At 47.1% G+C, this 20,315-nt stretch overlaps 1 protein-coding gene across 6 annotated transcripts in view; it reads right to left on the bottom strand.

Moving 5' to 3' along the window:
- Positions 1-15,629: 15,629 nt before the first annotated feature.
- Positions 15,630-20,315, bottom strand: part of fl(2)d (Pre-mRNA-splicing regulator female-lethal(2)D) — a 187,757-nt gene continuing 183,071 nt past the window's right edge. For all 6 annotated transcript variants that reach the window (XM_075694705.1, XM_075694701.1, XM_075694702.1 and 3 more), the window contains 2 exons: positions 16,329-16,483; positions 15,630-16,266 (listed from right to left, as the gene is read on the bottom strand). In XM_075694705.1, the coding sequence (XP_075550820.1) occupies positions 15,803-16,266; positions 16,329-16,483 (619 nt within the window). In that variant the 3' untranslated portion in view covers positions 15,630-15,802. The remainder of the gene's footprint in view (positions 16,267-16,328; positions 16,484-20,315) is intronic.

Here is a 20,315-nt window from a genome sequence, read left to right as displayed (position 1 = left end):
AAAAATTAATCTGCAGAAAACTAAAGTAATATTTAACAGTCTCGGAAGAGAACAGCAGTTTACGATAAGAAGTGAGGCACTGGAAGTGGTAAGGGAATACATCTAGTTAGGGCAGGTAGTGACCACGTATCCGGATCATGAGACTGAAATAACCAGAAGAATGGGCTGGGGTGCGTTTGGCAGGGATTCTCAGATCATGAACAGCAGGTTGCCATTATCCCTCAAGAGAAAAGTATATAATAGCTGTGTCTTACCTGTACTCACGTACGGGGCAGAAACCTGGAGGCTTACGAAAAGGGTTCTACTTAAGTTGAAGACGACGCAACGAGCTATGGAAAGAAGAATAATAGGTGTAAGATTAAGGGATATGAAAAGAGCAGATTGGGTGAGGGAACAAATGCGAGTTAATGACATCTTAGTTGAAATCAAGAAAAACAAATGGACATGGGCAGGACATGTAATGAGGAGGGAAGGTAACCGATGGTCATTAAGAGTTACGGAATGGATTCCAAGGGAAGGGAAGCGTAGTAGAGGGCGGCAGAAAGTTAGGTGGGCGGATGAGATTAAGAAGTTTGCAGGGACAACATGACCAAATTAGTACTTGACCGGGGTAGTTGGAGAAGTATGGGAGAGGCCTTTGCCCTGCAGTGGGCGTAAACAGGCTGATGTTGATGATGCTGTTTTAGAAAGTCAATCAGGGAACTCATTTCTAATGTGAATTCATCTGTAGTCAGTCTCTCTGCATCTGTAGTCAACGCCAAGGATCTTAGTTGCGATATGTCCCGAAATTCCGTGTTCGTCTCCTGACTCTTCTGACCATTCTGCTGCAAGGTTTGGGTTTGGATCATTGGACTTCCATTTTCTCAGATTCATGCCTGCCATCTGAAGAATATGTTTGGCCTCTTTGCATATGCGCATAGCGTCCTCTAGAGTATCGGCACCTGTGACCAAGTCATCCACATACACGTCGTTGTTTAGCACGCTTGTTGTCTCCGGAAAAATATTCCTTGTGTACTCTAGATGGCGCTTTAGTGTCGCGGCAAGAAGGAACTGACCGGATGTTGCGCCGAACGGGACCCTCGTCATCCGGTACTCTTTGATTGGAGGGAGTGCTTGTCCCTGTTTCGGTGTACTTTCATACCAGAGGAAACGAAGTGCGTCCCGGTCATCCCTTTTAAGCTCAATCTGCAAGAATGCCTTCTCGATGTCAGACATGATAGCCACATTGTGTACTCGAAATCGAGTTAAAATATCTGACAGATTCGGGTTCAGATTAGGCCCGGCGAACAGGACGTCATTTAGAGGCAGTTTTCCTGGCGCTTTCGATGACGCATCGAAGACGACTCTTAATCTTGTGGTCTGACTGCATGGACGGGCCATGCCGCGGTGAGGCATGTAATAAACGGGCCCTCTTGGGACTCACCCAGTTTGATGACCTCTTACGTGTGCCCAGCAAGCACGTAGTTCGGAACTGCTGGTCATAATCGCGCATAAGTTCATTGTTGCCAATCAATCTTGTCGTCAATATCCTGAACCTACTGAAAGCCGTGGCTTTGTTGTCTGCCAAATCAGCAGCATTCTCTTTCCAGGGAACGGAAACTTGATATCGGCAGTTGTTCCTGGAGACGTTCTCCAGAAATTCCCGCAAAACTCGGTTGTCTTCCACGTCGGCCTCTTCTTCGTCGACAATGCCAATGTGCTCGAGCTGCCAAAATGATTTAAGTTGAATAGCAGTGTCGTCTTGATCTTCCTCGCCGATGACAGCCACGCACAACACTCCCACAGTGGACACGTACGTTTCTGTTGATTCTGTGGTGTGCGTTGTCCCCTGCAGGGTCCAGCCAAATATGGTCTCCACGGCTACGAGACCGCTGTCCAGGCGCCTGACACCACCGGTTGTGACCTTCCAGTAGTAATCGGATCCCAGCAGCAGCCCTATCTCTGCTCCATCTTGCGTACTGCAGGCGAGATCGAGGCCTTGCTCTTCGAGGTAGTTGACGGTGGAAGCTTCAGGTGCTGGCACAATATCGCAGCAAATTTGTGGGATCTCAAGTGCTTCAACACGGATCTTTTTTTCGCTGCGTCAATTGTAGAGCCATAACTCCACTCGGCGGCACTTCATTCCTGAGGAGGGCTTGTTGTTTCCGAATGTCATTATGTTGAGGGTCTCCTCTCCTATCACATGCAGTTCCATCTTCTGTGAAACCTCTTTCTTGACAAAGGTACGCTGACTTCCGCCATCAATCATCAGCCTGACCATTGCTCGCTTCTCCCTACCCTGAACCCACGCTTGAGCCGTCTGTAGAAGGACACGGGTTCTCTTCTTGGTGCCTTCGACTTGCAGCGAAGACTGTACGATTGTCTCAGTTAGTACAGTGTTCTCTTCCGACTTTCCTGCTGCTGGTGGTCATTCCAGGTTACAAAGGGCTGCAACGTGCCAGCCGGAACATCTCTTACATTTAAGCCATCTTGTGGTGCGGCATTCGTATCTTATTTATTTATTTATTTATTTAGCAATACTGTAAGCCTTTTACAGGCTCATACAGGAGTGGGTCACAATCAAAACAACGAAACATTGTTGGTCAAAACAGAAGAAAGCAATGAAACATGCCAATTATTACAATTCAAAGATATAACACGCAAACAAAACGACAGACCAAAGCAATTAGTACAAGGCATATAATACAGGGAAGTGGTAAGAGCTACAAATTGTAATGTGGTGGGAAACGGCCAAAACACAGTTGCGCAACACAACATTGTAGCGAAGCAGTACATAATTGGAAACAGACCTAATCATAAAAAAGTGCACGTATCTTGGTTGCAAATACTTCGATGGAGTCAACATGTGCAATTGGTTCTGGCAGACGGTTCCAGGCTTCAATTGCAGATGGAAAAAATGAATATTTAAATGTGTTGCAACGCGCAGAAAACCGTCTGATGCACTTACGGTGATTTGTTCTTTCCGAATGTTGGAAGGGTGGCCTAATGTACTTTGTTTTATCAATATTTATGTGCCCGTGATAAAGAAGGAAAAGAAACTTCAAGGCAGCGATACGCCGTCCTGATATTAGAGTCGGGATATGTGCTTGTTCATGTAAAGCAGTGACGCTGTCGTACGGAGAATATCTGGAATAAATGAAACGGAGTGCCATGCGCTGTATTCTATCAACACAATGCGTTGGCGGGCTAGTTGGTGCGAATCCATGAATACTTTGTTAAGCGCAAAAAGACAGACACAAGAAAGACGACAGGACAAGGCGCTACTCTCAACTGACATCATTTTATTGCGTCACTCCTTTATAGACCGCTCAAACCAGAGGAACATGCGCAGTGAGCACCATGCGGTGGAGCCACCAACATCCGATCCCAAGAGCGCACTCATGCGACTGAATCCAAAAAACCAAATTCAGCGCTGTACAAGGTTAAGGAAGGCACACTAATGCACAGTGACCCCAATGACTGAATGAAAAATGCTTCTGATAACTCTCGGGCGGTGGTGTCACGACTCTTCTTCAAAATTGTGGTATCACGAAACATGGGTTTGCATTTGCATGTTTTACAATGCTGAGCCAAATGCGAACCTGTGCCTGTTGGTATGGATCGCTCATGTTCTCTCAGGCGCTCGTTAACACAGCGGCCTGACTGCCCTACATACACTTTGCCACATGACAAGGGAATTTTATAAACCACACCTACGCTGCAATCTACAAACTTCACGTGGTTCTTTTCACAATCAGGTTTTTTACTTGTTTAGAGAAATACGGCTGCACAACATCGACAGTTTCTGAGGAGCGGAAAACACTACCGGAATTTTGTATCTGGTGGCGACATTCTTCAGATTGTGAGCCACTCTGTGGCAATACGGCACAACTTCAGGCCTTTTCTTTTGTGTGCTGCAGTTACATTTATGCTGCTTGCCTTTCAGTTTTTGAAGCAATACTTCCGAGATTGACGTCACCACCACACTTGGGTAACCAGCAGCCTGCAGCCTATATAACTGTGCAAGGAAACTCATGTTTGCAGAGTGATGACAAGACTTCTTTAAGGAAGATTCTAAACACATCAAAGCAATGGCGCGTTTCACAGTCTTTGAATGCGCAGACGCGTAAGGTAAAAGTCCTTTACGTGCACGTGGCGAGTACATCCAACAGGCGTGGCCTGTTTGTAAGGATAGCTGCAAATCTGAAAACTGGAGTTTACCGTCCCTAGATAGCTCATGTGTGAAAGTTAGACCTTTGCCATTGTCATTGAACAGAGTTAAAATATCAGCTACCGTCACGGAGCATTCGTTGTTAGTCTGTTTTATCACAACAAGAAAATCGTCAACATATCTAAAAATTTGAACAGAGTCATTGTTTAAGGCACTCTTAAGGGCGCGATCGACAAACGATAAAAAAATATTACAAAGAGCAGGCGCCACACATGAACCAATACACACACCATTTTTCTGGATAAAAAGGTTATTTTCGAACTGGATAAAAGTTGCACTTAAATAAAATTCAAGAAGGGACATGAAACTTTCCGAAGACAACCCGGTCGCATTGCGAAAATCTACCTCGCCACTTTCTTCGATGCACGTCATCACACTGCGAAATAGCTCATCATGCGGTATCGAATAGTAAAGATCTTCGACGTCAATAGAAAAAATGTCGGCTACTGAATGGTTGTCTTCCAGAAAAGAAACAACCTCGAAAGAATTCTTTATGCCATAAGGATCGTCAATAGTTAAATGCTTCAACTCTTTTTGCAAAAAGCGGCTAACCAAAACCTGCCAACAATTGTTTTCACTGACTATTGTACGGAAAGGCACATCCGGTTTGTGCATTTTTGCAGTGAAAAAAACCTCTAGAGCAAGTACCTTACATTGTTTTTGCATTTTTCACAATCTTGGTGAGGCCTATATTTTCCAACAAAGAAATGGCTTTGCGTTTTACCTTTTGAGCTTTCTCATTTACCAGAATGAAGTTCTTGTTGACAGCCTCGATGGCTTTTTTGTTGAAGACCACAGACGGGGCTATTACAAAACCGCCCTCTTTGTCACTCAGTAACAGCCGAAGTTCATTGTCTCTAAAGAAAGATACTGTCCTTTTGATCACAGCTGTCGGAGGTGGCGCGCTCCCGGTGACGGTCCTACGAAGGCAGTCCACCCCATCGAGGAGGCACCGCTCCTGGTCCTCAGGTTCTGCTTTCCAGGATCGGATGTTGGTGGCTCCACCGCATGGTGCTCACTGCGCATGTTCCTCTGGTTTGAGCGGTCTATAAAGGAGTGACGCAATAAAATGATGTCAGTTGAGAGTAGCGCCTTGTCCTGTCCTCTTTCTTGTGTCTGTCTTTTTGCGCTTAACAAAGTATTCATGGATTTGCACCAACTAGCCCGCCAACACATTGTGCTGAACTATCTTTCTTCTACTGTGGGCCCTGATATTTGTGTGTCTGAGTCATCTCCTGATCCTGCTGTTCCGGTCAGTCACATAGCGTTTACTGTGTGCCGTGCAAGGATGCTTACGTTCTGCATGAAGAATGGACAGGTTCCTCAAGACGTGGCGAGTCTCTTCGGGAACGTCAAGCCTTCCGTCGGTCACGTGCGGCGAATGTGTCGGATTCTTCGTTCTGAAATTTGGCGGCAGGTACGCCTTCTGTACGACTGGTTGAGAGCTGTCTGCTACTCGCGCGATGCGCCTTTCGTGGCCGAGGAGAAGTTCCGTTTCTACAGACGTCTATCAACTCAGACTACAGAATTCTGGTGGACACAGCTGCTGCTACTCCTCCGGTCCAGACTCCCGCGCAGAAAGGAAAAAACGCAACTTGTCACAGCTGGTTTCCAGGTACTCGGTGACGTCAGGCTTCCTGACGAAGTTGCTGCTTTGTTAAAGAATGGGCCGAAGTATAGCACGGAACCAAGAATTCCTGCACATGAGCTACTGGCTTTGAACAGGCGCATTGCAAGGAAAGCAGAAATTGAGGACCAGGAGCGGTGCCTCCTCGATGGGGTGGACTGCCTTCGTAGGACCGTCACCGGGAGCGCGCCACCTTCGACAGCTGTGATCAATGACAGTATCTTTCTTTAGAGACAATGAACTTCGGCTGTTACTGAGTGACAAAGAGGGCGGTTTTGTAATAGCCCCGTCTGTGGTCTTCAACAAAAAAGCCATTGAGGCTGTCAACAAGAACTTCATTCTGGCAAATGAGAAAGCTCAAAAGGTAAAACGCAAAGCCATTTCTTTGTTGGAAAATATAGGCCTCACCAAGATTGTGAAAAATGTAAAACAATGTAAGGTACTTGCTCTAGAGGTTTTTTTCACTGCAAAAACGCACAAACTGGATGTGCCTTTCCGTACAATAGTCAGTGAAAACAATTGTTGGCAGGTTTTGGTTAGCCGCTTCTTGCAAAAAGAGTTGAAGCATTTAACTATTGACGATCCTTATGGCATAAAGAATTCTTTCGAGGTTGTTTCTTTTCTGGAAGACAACCATTCAGTAGCCGACATTTTTTCTATTGACGTCGAAGATCTTTACTATTCGATACCGCATGATGACGTGCATCGAAGAAAGTGGCGAGGTAGATTTTCGCAATGCGACCGGGTTGTCTTCGGAAAGTTTCATGTCCCTTCTTGAATTTTATTTAAGTGCAACTTTTATCCAGTTCGAAAATAACCTTTTTATCCAGAAAAATGGTGTGTGTATTGGTTCATGTGTGGCGCCTGCTCTTTGTAATATTTTTTTATCGTTTGTCGATCACGCCCTTAAGAGTGCCTTAAACAATGACTCTGTTCAAATTTTTAGATATGTTGACGATTTTCTTGTTGTGATAAAACAGACTAACAACGAATGCTCCGTGACGGTAGCTGATATTTTAACTCTGTTCAATGACAATGGCAAAGGTCTAACTTTCACACATGAGCTATCTAGGGACGGTAAACTCCAGTTTTTAGATTTGCAGCTATCCTTACAAACAGGCCACGCCTGTTGGATGTACTCGCCACGTGCACGTAAAGGACTTTTACCTTACGCGTCTGCGCATTCAAAGACTGTGAAACGCGCCATTGCTTTGATGTGTTTAGAATCTTCCTTAAAGAAGTCTTGTCATCACTCTGCGAACATGAGTTTCCTTGCACAGTTAAATAGGCTGCAGGCTGCTGGTTACCCAAGTGTGGTGGTGACGTCAGTCTCGGAAGTATTGCTTCAAAAACTGAAAGGCAAGCGGCATAAATGTAACTGCAGCACACAAAAGAAAAGGCCTGAAGTTGTGCCGTATTGCCACAGAGTGGCTCACAATCTGAAAAATGTCGCCACCAGATACAAAATTCCGGTAGTGTTTTCCGCTCCTCAGAAACTGTCGATGTTGTGCAGCCGTATTTCTCAAACAAGTAAAAAACCTGATTGTGAAAAGAACCACGTGAAGTTTGTAGATTGCAGCGTCGGTGTGGTTTATAAAATTCCCTTGTCATGTGGCAAAGTGTATGTAGGGCAGTCAGGCCGCTGTGTTAACGAGCGCCTGAGAGAACATGAGCGATCCATACCAACAGGCACAGGTTCGCATTTGGCTCAGCATTGTAAAACATGCAAATGCAAACCCATGTTTCGTGATACCACAATTTTGAAGAAGAGTCGTAACACCACCGCCCGAGAGTTATCAGAAGCATTTTTCATTCAGTCATTGGGGTCACTGTGCATTAGTGTGCCTTCCTTAACCTTGTACAGCGCTGAATTTGGTTTTTTGGATTCGGTCGCATGAGTGCGCTCTTGGGATCGGATGTTGGTGGCTCCACCGCATGGTGCTCACTGCGCATGTTCCTCTGGTTTGAGCGGTCTATAAAGGAGTGACGCAATAAAATGATGTCAGTTGAGAGTAGCGCCTTGTCCTGTCGTCTTTCTTGTGTCTGTCTTTTTGCGCTTAACAAGGTATTCATGTATTCTATCAAGTTTACCAATGAGGTAAGACTGCTGCGGGGACCATACAATGCTGGCATACTCAAGTATTGGCTGAACGAGGGTTTTGTACGCAGTTAATTTGACATCGGATGGTGCTGTTGCCAATTTCCGACGTAAGAAATTGAGCTGCTTAAATGCCTTTGCACATGTGATGGCAATACGAGTGTCCCATTTGAGCGAGCTCGAGAATGTCGCACCCAAATATTTTACAGTATCTGATCTTATTATAGCCGTGCCTCTTATGTTGTAAGTGAACATGTTAGGTACCTTTTTATGTGTAAAAGTGATGCATGCTGTTTTACTGATGTTGAACTTCATTCCCCACCTATCACACCAATTGGCAATGCTGTTTAGTGAGGTGTTTAGTTTAATTTGATCATCCACAGACCGAACAGTTGTGTAGACAACACAATCATCTGCAAAAAGACGTACGGTTACGTTAGGCTCAACACATGATGGGATGTCATTGATATACACAAGAAAGAGCAATGGCCCCAGCACAGACCTCTGTGGCACACCAGAAAAGACTTCAAGGCTCTCCGACTCATTATTGTTTACTGATACATAATGTCATCTGAGTGCGAGGTAAGATGCTATCCATGCAACAGTGTTAGATGCAATTACAATAAGTTTAAGTTTTTCGATCAGTTCACAGTGAGGCACGCGATCGAAGGCTTTGGAGAAATCGACGAATATGGCATCTCCTTGTAGTCCGGAATTATCTCTGCAAAGTCATGCGAAATTTCCAATAGCTGTGTCACTGTAGAAAGGCCCTCCCTGAAGCCATGCTGTTTAGGGTATATCAGGTTATTGTTTTCTAAGTAACTAATAATGGATTTGTTAATAATGTGCTCCATTAATTTGCAACAACAGCTTGTTAAAGAAATTGGTCGGTATGTGTCTATGTGCAACCTATCGCCACCTTTGTGAATAGGGATTACTTTTGCAACGAGCCAGTCTGAAGGTAATGCAGCTGCTTGAAGAGACGCCGTAAAAATCCTGTGTAAGAACGGAGCCAGTTGGGCAGCAAACCTTTTTAGAAACGTATTGGAAATATTATCGGGGCCGGGCGTTTTCTTTGTGTCAATGTTCAAGAGCAGGTTCAGTATGCCTGGCTCAGCTATAACTACGTCAGGCATCGCTGAATCAGATGCAAACGAAACATCACTTGGACGGGGAGAGCGTGTGAACACGGATTGGAAACGGGCATTAAAAGCGTTAGCAATAGTGTGTGCATCATGGGTAGGAACACCTCCGATTTCAATTTGTACTATTGGGTTTTCAGGTTTTGACAGATAGCGCCAGAATTTGTGCGGCTGACTGTGCATGAAGTTCATCAGAGTATTCGAGAAAAAGTTATCTCTCGCCTTTTTTAATTCAAACTTCAACGCAGCCGAAAGATGCGTGATTTCCACTGGGTTGTTTTTTCCTGCGCATCCTTCGCAATTTTCTTTTCAAGTGGATGATACTGTGGGTAATCCAGGGTGTTTTCCTATTTATTCGTTTACGTATTGTGGGGATAAAATTTTCTTCACAATGTTTTATGGCACCCTTAAATTTCTCCCACAGTCCGTTAACATGATATGAAGGCAATAGTGTGAAATCCTCAAACACAGTTTCTAAATAATCTATGATGCTGACGTCATCTGCTCTTCTATAATCTTTAAAATCAGTGTAAGGATGTTGGTGACCCGCCTGTGACGTCAGCCCAGAAAAGGTCAACAAAATCATTTTGTCATCAGAAATACCATCTTCTATGCTGATTTCTGGTTTGAAAGTGTTCGAGACACATGCCAGGTCTAGCACTGATGCGACGCCTCCCTGCTGCCTTGTTGGATGGTTAACTAGTTACGATAATGAGAAGCTAAACATTATTTTCAGCAGTTGGTCACAGCTTTCCTTTTCCCTAGCCCCAAATGTTAGGTTATCCCAGTCTATTCCTTCCAGATTGAAATCGCCGGTTAATATCAGCTTGGTTCTGGCATTTACCTTGGTGTGGAGGAAATCGTGCAATTGCATCATGTATTCGACGGAAGCGTTGGGACGCCTGTACACACCACCTATCAGAACAGACATTCTGCACACGTTAACGGTACACCAGATGCTTTCATGACCAGGTATGCCATGTTTTTGAAATAAAACGCTATTTTTTATTACTAGGGCTACGCCCCCACCGCGACAGTCACGGTCTGTGCAAAGGAGGCTGTAAGCCACTGGAGCTACTTCAGAGTCATCAATGTCGGGGTGCAGCCAGGTTTCGGTAATTACCATGATGTCAGGAGAGTACAACAAGACAATTTCTTCTAATTTTTCTCTTTTGTTCACAATGCTACGTGCATTAAGGCACAATAGAGTCAAGGGGCATGTGTTTTGCGGTCATTTATCAGTTCCGGGTGGAGCAGAGTCATCGTCAATGTGTGTACGCTTAATCACAGTTCTTCTATTTTCCTCGCCTTCCCACGCGTACCAGCTGTTGCCAATCTTCATTTTATCAAACCGAAGGCTCACCTTTTCACCTTTCGCGCGATCAACCTTCGACGACTGCCACAATTTTTTTCGCACTTCCCGAACAGCTGGCGAAAAATCCTCAGAAATAGATATGGTATTGGTTTCCAGTTTGAAACAGTTACGAAGGACAGCAGCTTTTTCAGAGAAGTCATACAAGCGTAGTATTACTGGTCATTCTTTGTTCTTAATCTTTCTACCAATGCGATGAATGTGTTCGAGTGATCGCACCTCTACCCCGAGCTTTTCCTTAAATATGCTCTCCGTGACATGTTTTGCCAAGGATGTATTAGTTTCATCATTGTCTTCCTCTAGACCAAAGAAGACGTTATTGCGGCGGCTCCGATTTTCTAGATCATCCAGTTTTTTGGCCATGTGTGACACTTCTTTCTGTACGACCGTAATTGCTACTTCACACTTATCAACCTTCTCCTGGTATAGTTTAAGTGATGCGAGTGCTCCTTCAATTTCTGTCAGCCTAGTCTGCACATTAAGTAACCCGGTCTGAAGAAGCGTTTGAGAGGCCAGAATTTCAGTAACCACGTTAAGAACTTCGTCAATCTTAGGCCCCGGATTTTCCTCCACATCTCCACTCAGTTGTAATAGCAAACGCACAACATGCAATGATTCACAGCAACAGCGGGAAAGACAGCCGGGGCTTGGCAGCACCACTAACCCAACAGAGCTGGTTCTCAAGCATTTAGAAAAGGACCATTTATCACCAAACTGTATGAAGACGAACAAAGGTTTGAGCATTGCGTCTCGGATGGTGCCACCAAGCCCACTGAAGTCGGCGCGCCGTTGGCTCTCAGTTTTATACTGTCTCGACATTGTCGCCGTCGTCGCCGGCACGCAGAAAGGACGGTCCACCTCCCATGATGCCTCAGGTGGTGAGTCAGTCGACTCGACAACGTGCGGAATCAGCGCAGCGTAGGGCACGTGTGGGCATGGTACTGATGACGTTGTCGAAGGAAGATGTTCAATCAGTATCGGAAGGCCATTGCCGATGCGCACTTGCCCTTGCACGAACACCTGTATGAAGACGAACAAAGGTTTGAGCATTGCGTCTCGGATGGTGCCACCAAGCCCACTGAAGTCGGCGCGCCATTGGCTCTCAGTTTTATACTGTCTCGACATTGTCGCCGTCGTCGCCGGTGCGCAGAAAGGACGGTCCACCTCCCATGATGCCTTGGGTGGTGAGTCAGTCGACTCGACAACGTGCGGAATCAGCGCAGCGTAGGGCACGTGTAGGCATGGTACTGATGACGTTGTCGAAGGAAGATGTTCAATCAGTATCGGAAGGCCATCGCCGATGCGCACTTGCCCTTGCACGAACACCTGTATGAAGATGAACAAAGGTTTGAGCACTGCGTCTCGGATGGTGCCACCAAGCCCACATGCTCGATGACCTGCCTTGGTGCACCTAAAGCAGAGTCTTTCCTGCTGCACAATTGTCCTCTTCTGATCCGCAGTCAAATCAACTTCACAGTCGGCAGTTAAGTGGCTGCTCGCTTCGCAAAATTTGCACTGTGTTTCAGATTTCATGACTGCAGTTAAAACCGACGCGGACGCCTTCTTTTTAGGAATATCCTTGCGGCTTGGGCGACTCAGCCTGTCAGGGCTCTGCTGTTGACGAGTCCCACATTCAGTCCTCTCTCGACTTTCTACTTCCGTCTTGAGGAAACTGAGGAAATTTTGATGGTCATCTCCTGGCGTGACTGCAGGTGTTGTCTTTTGTCTGCAGTAACCGAGGCAAAGCTCATTCGGGATATTCTTCCGTATGACTGTCGATAAAAGCACTCCATAAGTGTTCGATGCCACACCCAATGCCTCGAGGCTCCGAATCCCCATCTGGACCTCGTCATAAAGGGTCTGCAGCCTCTCGGTGTCGAGGATGTTATGTACAGGTCGGATGTTGAGCAACCTCAACATGTGTTTTTCAATGATAACGTCGTCCTTTCCGAATCTTTTGACCAATGTCTTTACTACAATTTCATAATTTCGGTCACTGAGTGGTAGCCCGTCGATAGCGGCTGCCGCTTTGCCAGTGAGATAGCTCGTCAAGTATTGAAACTTGTCAATTGGATGTAGAGATGGATTCTTGTGGATGGTCGACTCGAACTGATTCCAGAATCTGTGCCATGAGTGCAGGTTTCCGTCGAATTTGGCGATCTCTAGCTTCGGAAGTCTTGTCGTTGTCGACGGTAGCTGAAGAGTCGTCGTAACTGCATGCTGGACGGAACTTGACTGTGCTACGTGGTCAGAGTTATTTCCTGTTTCTGATAGCGTACTTGACCTCGTTTCGCTGGTGGCTCCACCCCTCAGTGCCCTTCTTATCCTTGTTTTCAAGTTGCAAATTTTCAAGCTGTACGCAGCGCACTCTGTTAGTACGGTGTCGAGCTCCTGTAGGTCAACTTTCTTTTCTATAGCGTCGTTGACTGCTTTAAGCTCTTCAGCTTGCTCAAGAAGGATGTCCAAATGTTCTTCAAGCTCACCGGTTGGTGCTTCTGTCGCTTGAAGTAAGGTGCTGGCCACTGCGATGGTAGTGTTGATGGCTTGTCGCAGGGCAGCTTGCTTCCTTTGTAGTCGCTCCATGATGCAGCAGGCGAAGTTCTTCCAGATGTAGCACTCCCGCGTTTCGGCGCCAGAAAATGTAGAATAATTAAGGCTACGACCAACGCTGTGGCGGTCACTTCACGACTGCGACTACAAAACTGCATGAGACTCTTTTGGGGGGTGTATAGCGGCCGCGCACGCAGGAGCCTCGAAGGAACGATTTTCACTCGTCGGGGTTCGCTTCAATACTGAACGTTTATTTTAGAAAAGACATCGCAGTGACGAGAAAAGGAAGAGAAAAGAAAATACAAAATCCAAGTTGTCCGTTGGCCGCACCGACGCCTTCGTCCTTCTCGGAAGCGCCGGCCATTCGCGCCTAGCAGGCGGTCCGCCGAAAACACGGGGCACAGATCAGGTTGCGGGTCGAGGCGCCGGTCGGGACGCCAGCTCAGCGGGGCGCCCCTTGTCCGTTCACCGGCTCCCTCTTGGTGCGTCGCCGGGTCTTCAACCATGGTTGCAAGAAACGTGCGACGGTCGCTAGCAATTCTCAACACCGTTCATGCACAAAAAACTCAAGTTATTGGCACACAATATGGGATAGTCAAACATCAAATAGGGTCCATTAAGCCGTGGTTAGGAAACTGGCTGCCAACAACAAAAATATGGCAAATTGAGGTTATATACTGTTGACAATGGATAGGACATACATACAGTCCGCACTCCTACCTTTTGACCAGTGATGAATCGCTCACCTGCAATAAATGTAGCATAATACTAACTGTCCTCCATGTCTTGCTGAGTGTCCAGAAGCAGAAGTTCAAAGATAAAAGACCTTTCTTCTAGCATACTAATGGCACATCCCCTTTCATCTGGCATTTTTACTTGAATCGGAACAAGTTTTTGACCCTAAGTCCAGTATAAACTTTTTATGGGATGTTGGCTTATAGCATGTTATAAGTCCAAGAGCTTCATAGCACATCGCCTCACCAGAGGCTGCTGCTACGATAGTAGCATTTTGTATGGCACATGTCTCAAGACCTTTGTGTTTAAGGGCTCTATTGATGCAGTTACGCTGCTTACAGTGACACATTTTAGTATGTAACCGCTCACTAATATATATTTTGTTCACACCACACGTCACTTGTCATTGTCATAGTTTTAAAGCACATATATTTTATGACCTTTTCAGCAAATGTTTTCCGAGTGCAGCTCTTAGGCGGCCATTCCTGCAGCAAACATTGGCTTCGGCGTAACCAAGCGAATGAGCACAGCGAAGGATGAAAGAGCGAACACAGAGCGCAGCGGGGGATGAAAGACGCGAGGAGGAAATTGGAGGAGGAGGGTATGGCGAACGCCAGTAGAAAAGCGTAGTATGGCGACGATGGCTATGAAATGGCGCCAAAGTAGTGCGCATCGTCTCGGAGATCTGTCTGTGGTGGCTGCTGTGAATCATGCCAACGCGTCACCTATGCGCTGCCTCTCGCGATCACCAGATTAGTGAGGCAGTCATGCCACACTTCACTCTGTTTGCAACATGCTGCATGAGGCATTTTGTCAATGTCAGCCAGTACTTTATGATATGAAAACAAGGATAGTAATGCTCTTTACTCATCTCTGTCCTTTTCCTACTTTCATGCATTACACAAACACCGCCATTATGAACTATATAGCTGCACTCAAATTTCGGATTAGGAAGTATCGTAATATATATATAATTTAATATCTAGTAATCTTCGGTGAATTTTTCAGACCTCCACACAGCCGCATTTAATTCACTCCTGATAATTCACAGTTCGTGTATCATTGACGAGTCATTATAGTTGCCTTGGCGCTCTTTTGCCACATCTGGCCCTTGCGCCAATAAACCCTGCTAGTCATCATCATTATCACGAATATCTTGGGAGTGATCTGCAAATTGCAAAGGTACGATAATTCTTCCAAGTAAAAAGATATTGGTTGTAAAGGTGCAAGGTGAGGGCAACATGTAATTTCTACAATATTATGGACCATATGATGAAAACAAGTATTTACGGTGGCAGACTGGGAAGGATTAGGGGCAACAATAAAGAGGGAATATTCTAGAAACTTGCAGTTCACAGATAACATTGTTCTGTTCAGCAACAGTAGGCCTGGCAAGGCAACAAGCCTTTGGAACTACGTACAGAAGTAAATTTATCTAAGCCAAGCATTCACAGGAAGACTCTCATCATAAACAAATACAATTAGGCTGCACTGCATATGAGTGGCATTTTCAAATAATGACAGGCAGCTTACTGATATCCTTAAGAAGGTGTACAATCAGTGAATTCTATCAGTACTCTGCTGTGGGGATAACTTGAATGGTAACGAAAGTCTCTAGACTGTGCCACGAGCAGTGGAACGGAAAATGATTAGCGTAACATTGTGAGACAGTCAGCATAGATGAAAGAGAAAGCATGTGGACTAGCTGATATCATTAAGTATGTGAAAACCTCAGGTGGCAGTACTGGCCAAAAAAGCAAAAATACAGCATGATACTTGACCAGGCCCTCAACCATTCATGAGAAATTAATGCGAGATTAGAGGCACATTCGTACTTGGTCAAGGGCAAATGCACAGCTAGTGTCTTGTGGTAAGCGGGGAAATGTACACTACAATACACTTCAACAGTCAGTTTATTTCTCACAGTGATACCACAAATCATGAACAAGTGATTTTCCCAAACACCCCCACTTGCACTCACTAAGAATGCGCGCACCTCCACTGTCACACTCACACAATGAGAAATGGCGCCCACACGAGATGCTATTTTACAAGTCTGCCCATGGCGTTAGAGGTCCTGCGCGTCATCGGCTGCGGCAGAGTCAGATGAGCCATCCTGCTGGCGCTCTTTATTAGCCACAAACAGGTAGGCAAGTGTCTGTGCCACCTGCACCTCTGTGTCTGCGTCTATCTCGAGTGCCGAAGACACCTTGGCATCTGGCCCGTCCGCACCCTGCTCTCGTGCGCGCTTTCGAGTTCGAGGTGCAGCACTTCGCCGAGGTGCTGCCCGCGTTGCCCGCGATGTCGTGCGCTTTCCGCCCCTGGCTGGCTGCGGAGTAGCAGCCGGTGTGCTTGCAGTAGAGCCCGCAACATGCCCGTTGAGCACGGGCTCATCTCCACGTTCGCTGGCCAGCCTCCGCTCGGCTTGCATCCGCGCCTCCTTGGCCTCACGCAGCTGCTGCTGCAGCAGGTAGATCGTGCTCTGCATGCCTTCCACCTCCTCGTCCAGTTCCAGCAGGAACTCGTCTTGCTCTGCACACAGTGAGGGGGAGGGGCTTAAGAGAGAGTTCTGCCAGCTGTGCACGTGCGCTCACCAGTCTGGCTCTTCTTCATCTCCTCACTGAAGTTACGCTGCAATGCCAGGTCACCCTCGAGCTTCGCCATGCGACCCGAGGAAATCATCTTGCCCAGCTCCTCATTCTCCTGGTAGAGCAGCCGGCACTTGGCCATCAGCCGCTTGCCCGTGTTGCTGCATGGAGAAGCACATTTGGCCTCTAAACAAACTGCTTCCTGTTCATCCCGCTGTAGTGGTTTATGCCCACTCACTTGTACAGAGAACCCGCTCCAACAATGGAAAATGTTTTACTTGCACCATGGCACACCTACTTGTGGATATCCACTGCAGCATGTTGCTGGCACATGCACAACACGTGCGCATTCACGTGTTAGTGCAGATTACAACTTCAATGATCTTTCCTATCTGAATACAAGTGCATTGTCACAAGACAACTATGCAGTACCATACGCTACAAGTTCGTACATACTATTTCTTGTCATTGTTATTATAAGGAGCAGCTTTATTCCAGCTGGGCTCGTGCTGTTGCACTTGCATTATATTACATTATATTACATTATATTACACTGCTCGACAAATGTATCTTATAAAGTAGCAACAACAAAAAATGACATAGAAGGTTACCCTTGAGAAAAGCTCCAAATTACAACTCTGATTTACAAATGCATAGACAATCTAGGACACTTACACAATTATTTACACCTGAAGTGCATTGGTTCAACAGAAGAGTTTACAGAATTACAGAATGCATGCCACAATTTACTGAGCAAAAGAAAACATTACTAAAAGAAATTTAATACCATATTGACACGTGTACTTGTCTTTATCGGGCGGCACGTTTCACCGCCTAACAAATGTTATCGCACAGCGCAGGATGCGCTTGCATGTGTGGGAAGTTTCTGGAATGTTATCGATGGTTCCATCCACTGTCTGTGACCGAAACTTGTGTAATCTGACTGCATGCGTGCGCGACGCGAATAATGTAGAACTTTGTGGAAGGTGCACGGGTCCCAGCAATTAGTCTGGAACATTCGACGATTGATGTATAGAAGCCGACGCGCTTGAGCCACTTGTCAGATTTTCGACGAGCGCCGACTGTGTTCGCCGCTCTCGTTGTGCTTTATGTGTAGCCTGTCTTGTGGGCACAGGTTCGCCCAATAAAAGCTAGTTTTTCCTTTCACAGTATTGCTACTGTGTTCTTTGATGTCACGACCACGTGACAATATACAATTACTACAATAAATTACAAAATAATAATGTTTAATGTGTTCAGATAAGGGCCGTCACAAAACCAATAAGGACAGTCCCGAGAATCTCTTTACTCCAATTCAAAAAAGAATAAATTGTAACGGTCTTACACGCCAAAACGAGATGCTGATCATGAGGCACACTGTAGTTCTGACCACCTGGGTTCTTTAACATGCATCTAAATTTAAGTACATGAGCATTTTTGCATTTCATGCCCATTGAAGAAGTGATCGTTGCGACTGGGATCGAACCTGTGACCAATCTGGAGAAAACAGAAGCCATCATTAAAACTGACGCTAGTGCAGCGCAACATTCTAAAGGACAGGCATAGGATGTGGAGCACTGCAGCACTATTCACTGTTTTCTTTTGTACATGGAAATACATAATGCAATGTTTTTGCATATAAAGTCTACACTCGTTACAATGGACCCGCATACAACAGACTTCCCGGTATAATGGATTATATTCCAGCCTTAGCTTGTTCTACCTATTTTATTAATGCAACGAAGTTCTCTTTTAACCGACCACGATAGTCCGTTGCAGCATGGTTAAGTTACAACGGACTATCGGCTACAGCGGATGAAATTAGTGGCATTTTTTGTCAATATCGGGCGTATAGAGGGGATTTTTGCGTGGTTGACACAGGCTGGCAACTGACTTGCAAGGGTCAGCTGACGATCATGGCTCAATATCTTGTGTGCGAGGGAGGTAGGAAAGCGGGGTAGCAGCATGCTGCCTTTCGCTTGCAAGGCACGTGGAGGGGGGTTCTCTACTGTGGTGTCTGCTGTTAACGGCGCGGCCGTGCAGTTGCCCTATCTTGAAAGCGATCTGGACATAGTGCGCACTCGCGTGGGCACCGTATCTTGAAAGCAATCTGCAACGTTGACAAAGTGCACAAACACACCGTATATTGAAAGCGATCTGCGATGTGAACAAAGTGCGCCCTGTGCCGGCAGCTTCGTATGTGCTGTGCTTTCGACGTTTAGTTCGCGTTGACGCAAGAGAGCACGAAGGTCAATTTGCGCGCTGCTGCTGCCATGCATATCTTACTTACTTTGCTGTTACAATTGATGCTTTGCCTTTCGGGCGAGACTGCGACTTTTTTGTTTCTGTTTTACTTTGCAAGATCGTCACTCACACTTTGCAATAAAGCTGGTAGACATTGCGACGAAAGCTTCGGCAGTGGGGCTGTAGCAAGCATGTGATGCCCCCTCAGGAACACTGTTTGTTCGCCGCCAGGCTCGATGGCCTGCTAAGCTCGGCAGGCAACAATGGTCACCGCACCGCAATAAACACCGACGAGCATGGCTGCTCGGCGGTCAGTCATCGTTCAGCACCACTACACTGCGGAGCGTCCGTCTAACGGAGGGTGCTTCGAGCCCTGCCTTGTTCACGAACGCGGGTGGATCGTGACACAGGCGACGAGGATGGGATACTCGTGACTCTGGCGACGAGTACCCATGGATCGTGCCACGCCACCGCGAGCGGCGAAACACCGCCCCCCATTGCTGCCGACATGCCGCTGTACGGAAGGCTCAAGCTGCTCGAGGGAGATAGGTCTGCCTGGCAAATTTACGGGGAGCAAGTCCACATGTTCTTCCGGGCAAACGACACACCCGAGGCCAAACAGCACGACATTTTCCCAGCCAGCTGCAGGACCCGCATCTTCAGCCTCTTGCTCGACCTTTTCAAGCCAGCCACGCCGCACATTAAGACGCTGGGTGAGCTGCTTGCCATACTGCGCTCGCATTTCAACCCAGCACCGTCCACACAAATAGAGCGTTTCCGCTTCAACAACCAGAGCCGCTGGGAAGGAGAGACTCTCGGGCAGTTTGTTGCTGCGCTGAGAGGGTTAGCGAGTGACTGCGTTTTCAGGGACCAGCTGGACTCGCTGCTCCGCGACCGTTTCGTGTGCGGCATCAACAACCCCGCCATGCAGACGCGACTCCTGGAGCTTCCTGACCCCTCGCTGGACGACGCCGTGAAGGCAGCGCTGGAAATGGAACCTGCCGCCAAGGACGCTGGCGAGATTTTTCATGCAACTGGCTCACCGTCGGCGGAAGCGGTGGTCAACGAGTTGGCGACAAAGGGCAGTACCTGCGGTTGCTGTGGTGGTGCCCACTCCGCATCACAGTGCCAGTTCTCTCAAGCACAATGCTTTAGGTGAGGGAAAACTGGGCACCTGGCACGTGTATGCCGAAGGGGGAGGACGAACAGCAAACAGCAGCAGCAGCAGCCTGGTTCAAGCCCAGGTACCACACAAGGCCGCGGCCAGGGCAGTCGTCGCAAGCGTACGCGGCGGGGGCGTGCGGCAGCAGGCTCAAGTACTTCTGCGGCCAGGCTCCACGTCGTGGCCGAGAACCCGCCAATTTTCAACATGTGGCACACAGGCTTTGTACCGTCGTCTGTGCTGCCGTACATGCTGACCGTCGAAATCTGCAGGCACCCCATTTCCATGGAGCTGGACACAGGGGCCAGCGTGTCAGTAATGACTGGGAAACTCTTCAAGCGTGCTTTCCCCGACGTGTCCGTCGAGGCTTCGGGCGTGATGCTGCAGAGCTCCTCCAGGCAACTCTCCCAGGTCCAGGGTCAGCCACAGGTCAGCGTTCGTTTTGGCGACAGGGAGGCAACCCTTCCCCTTTACTTAACGAAGGGGTCGTCGCCGACGCTGCTGGGCCGAAACTGGATTCATGCACTGGGCGTTCGTCTGCCAGAGTAATCGGAAGCCAGCCTGCATGTGGTGCAGAGCTGCCAAAT

Source organism: Dermacentor variabilis, chromosome 6, assembly GCF_050947875.1.
Source record: "Dermacentor variabilis isolate Ectoservices chromosome 6, ASM5094787v1, whole genome shotgun sequence".
Classification (NCBI taxonomy): Eukaryota; Metazoa; Arthropoda; class Arachnida; order Ixodida; family Ixodidae; genus Dermacentor; species Dermacentor variabilis.
This window is presented reverse-complemented; position numbering and strand designations above follow the sequence as displayed.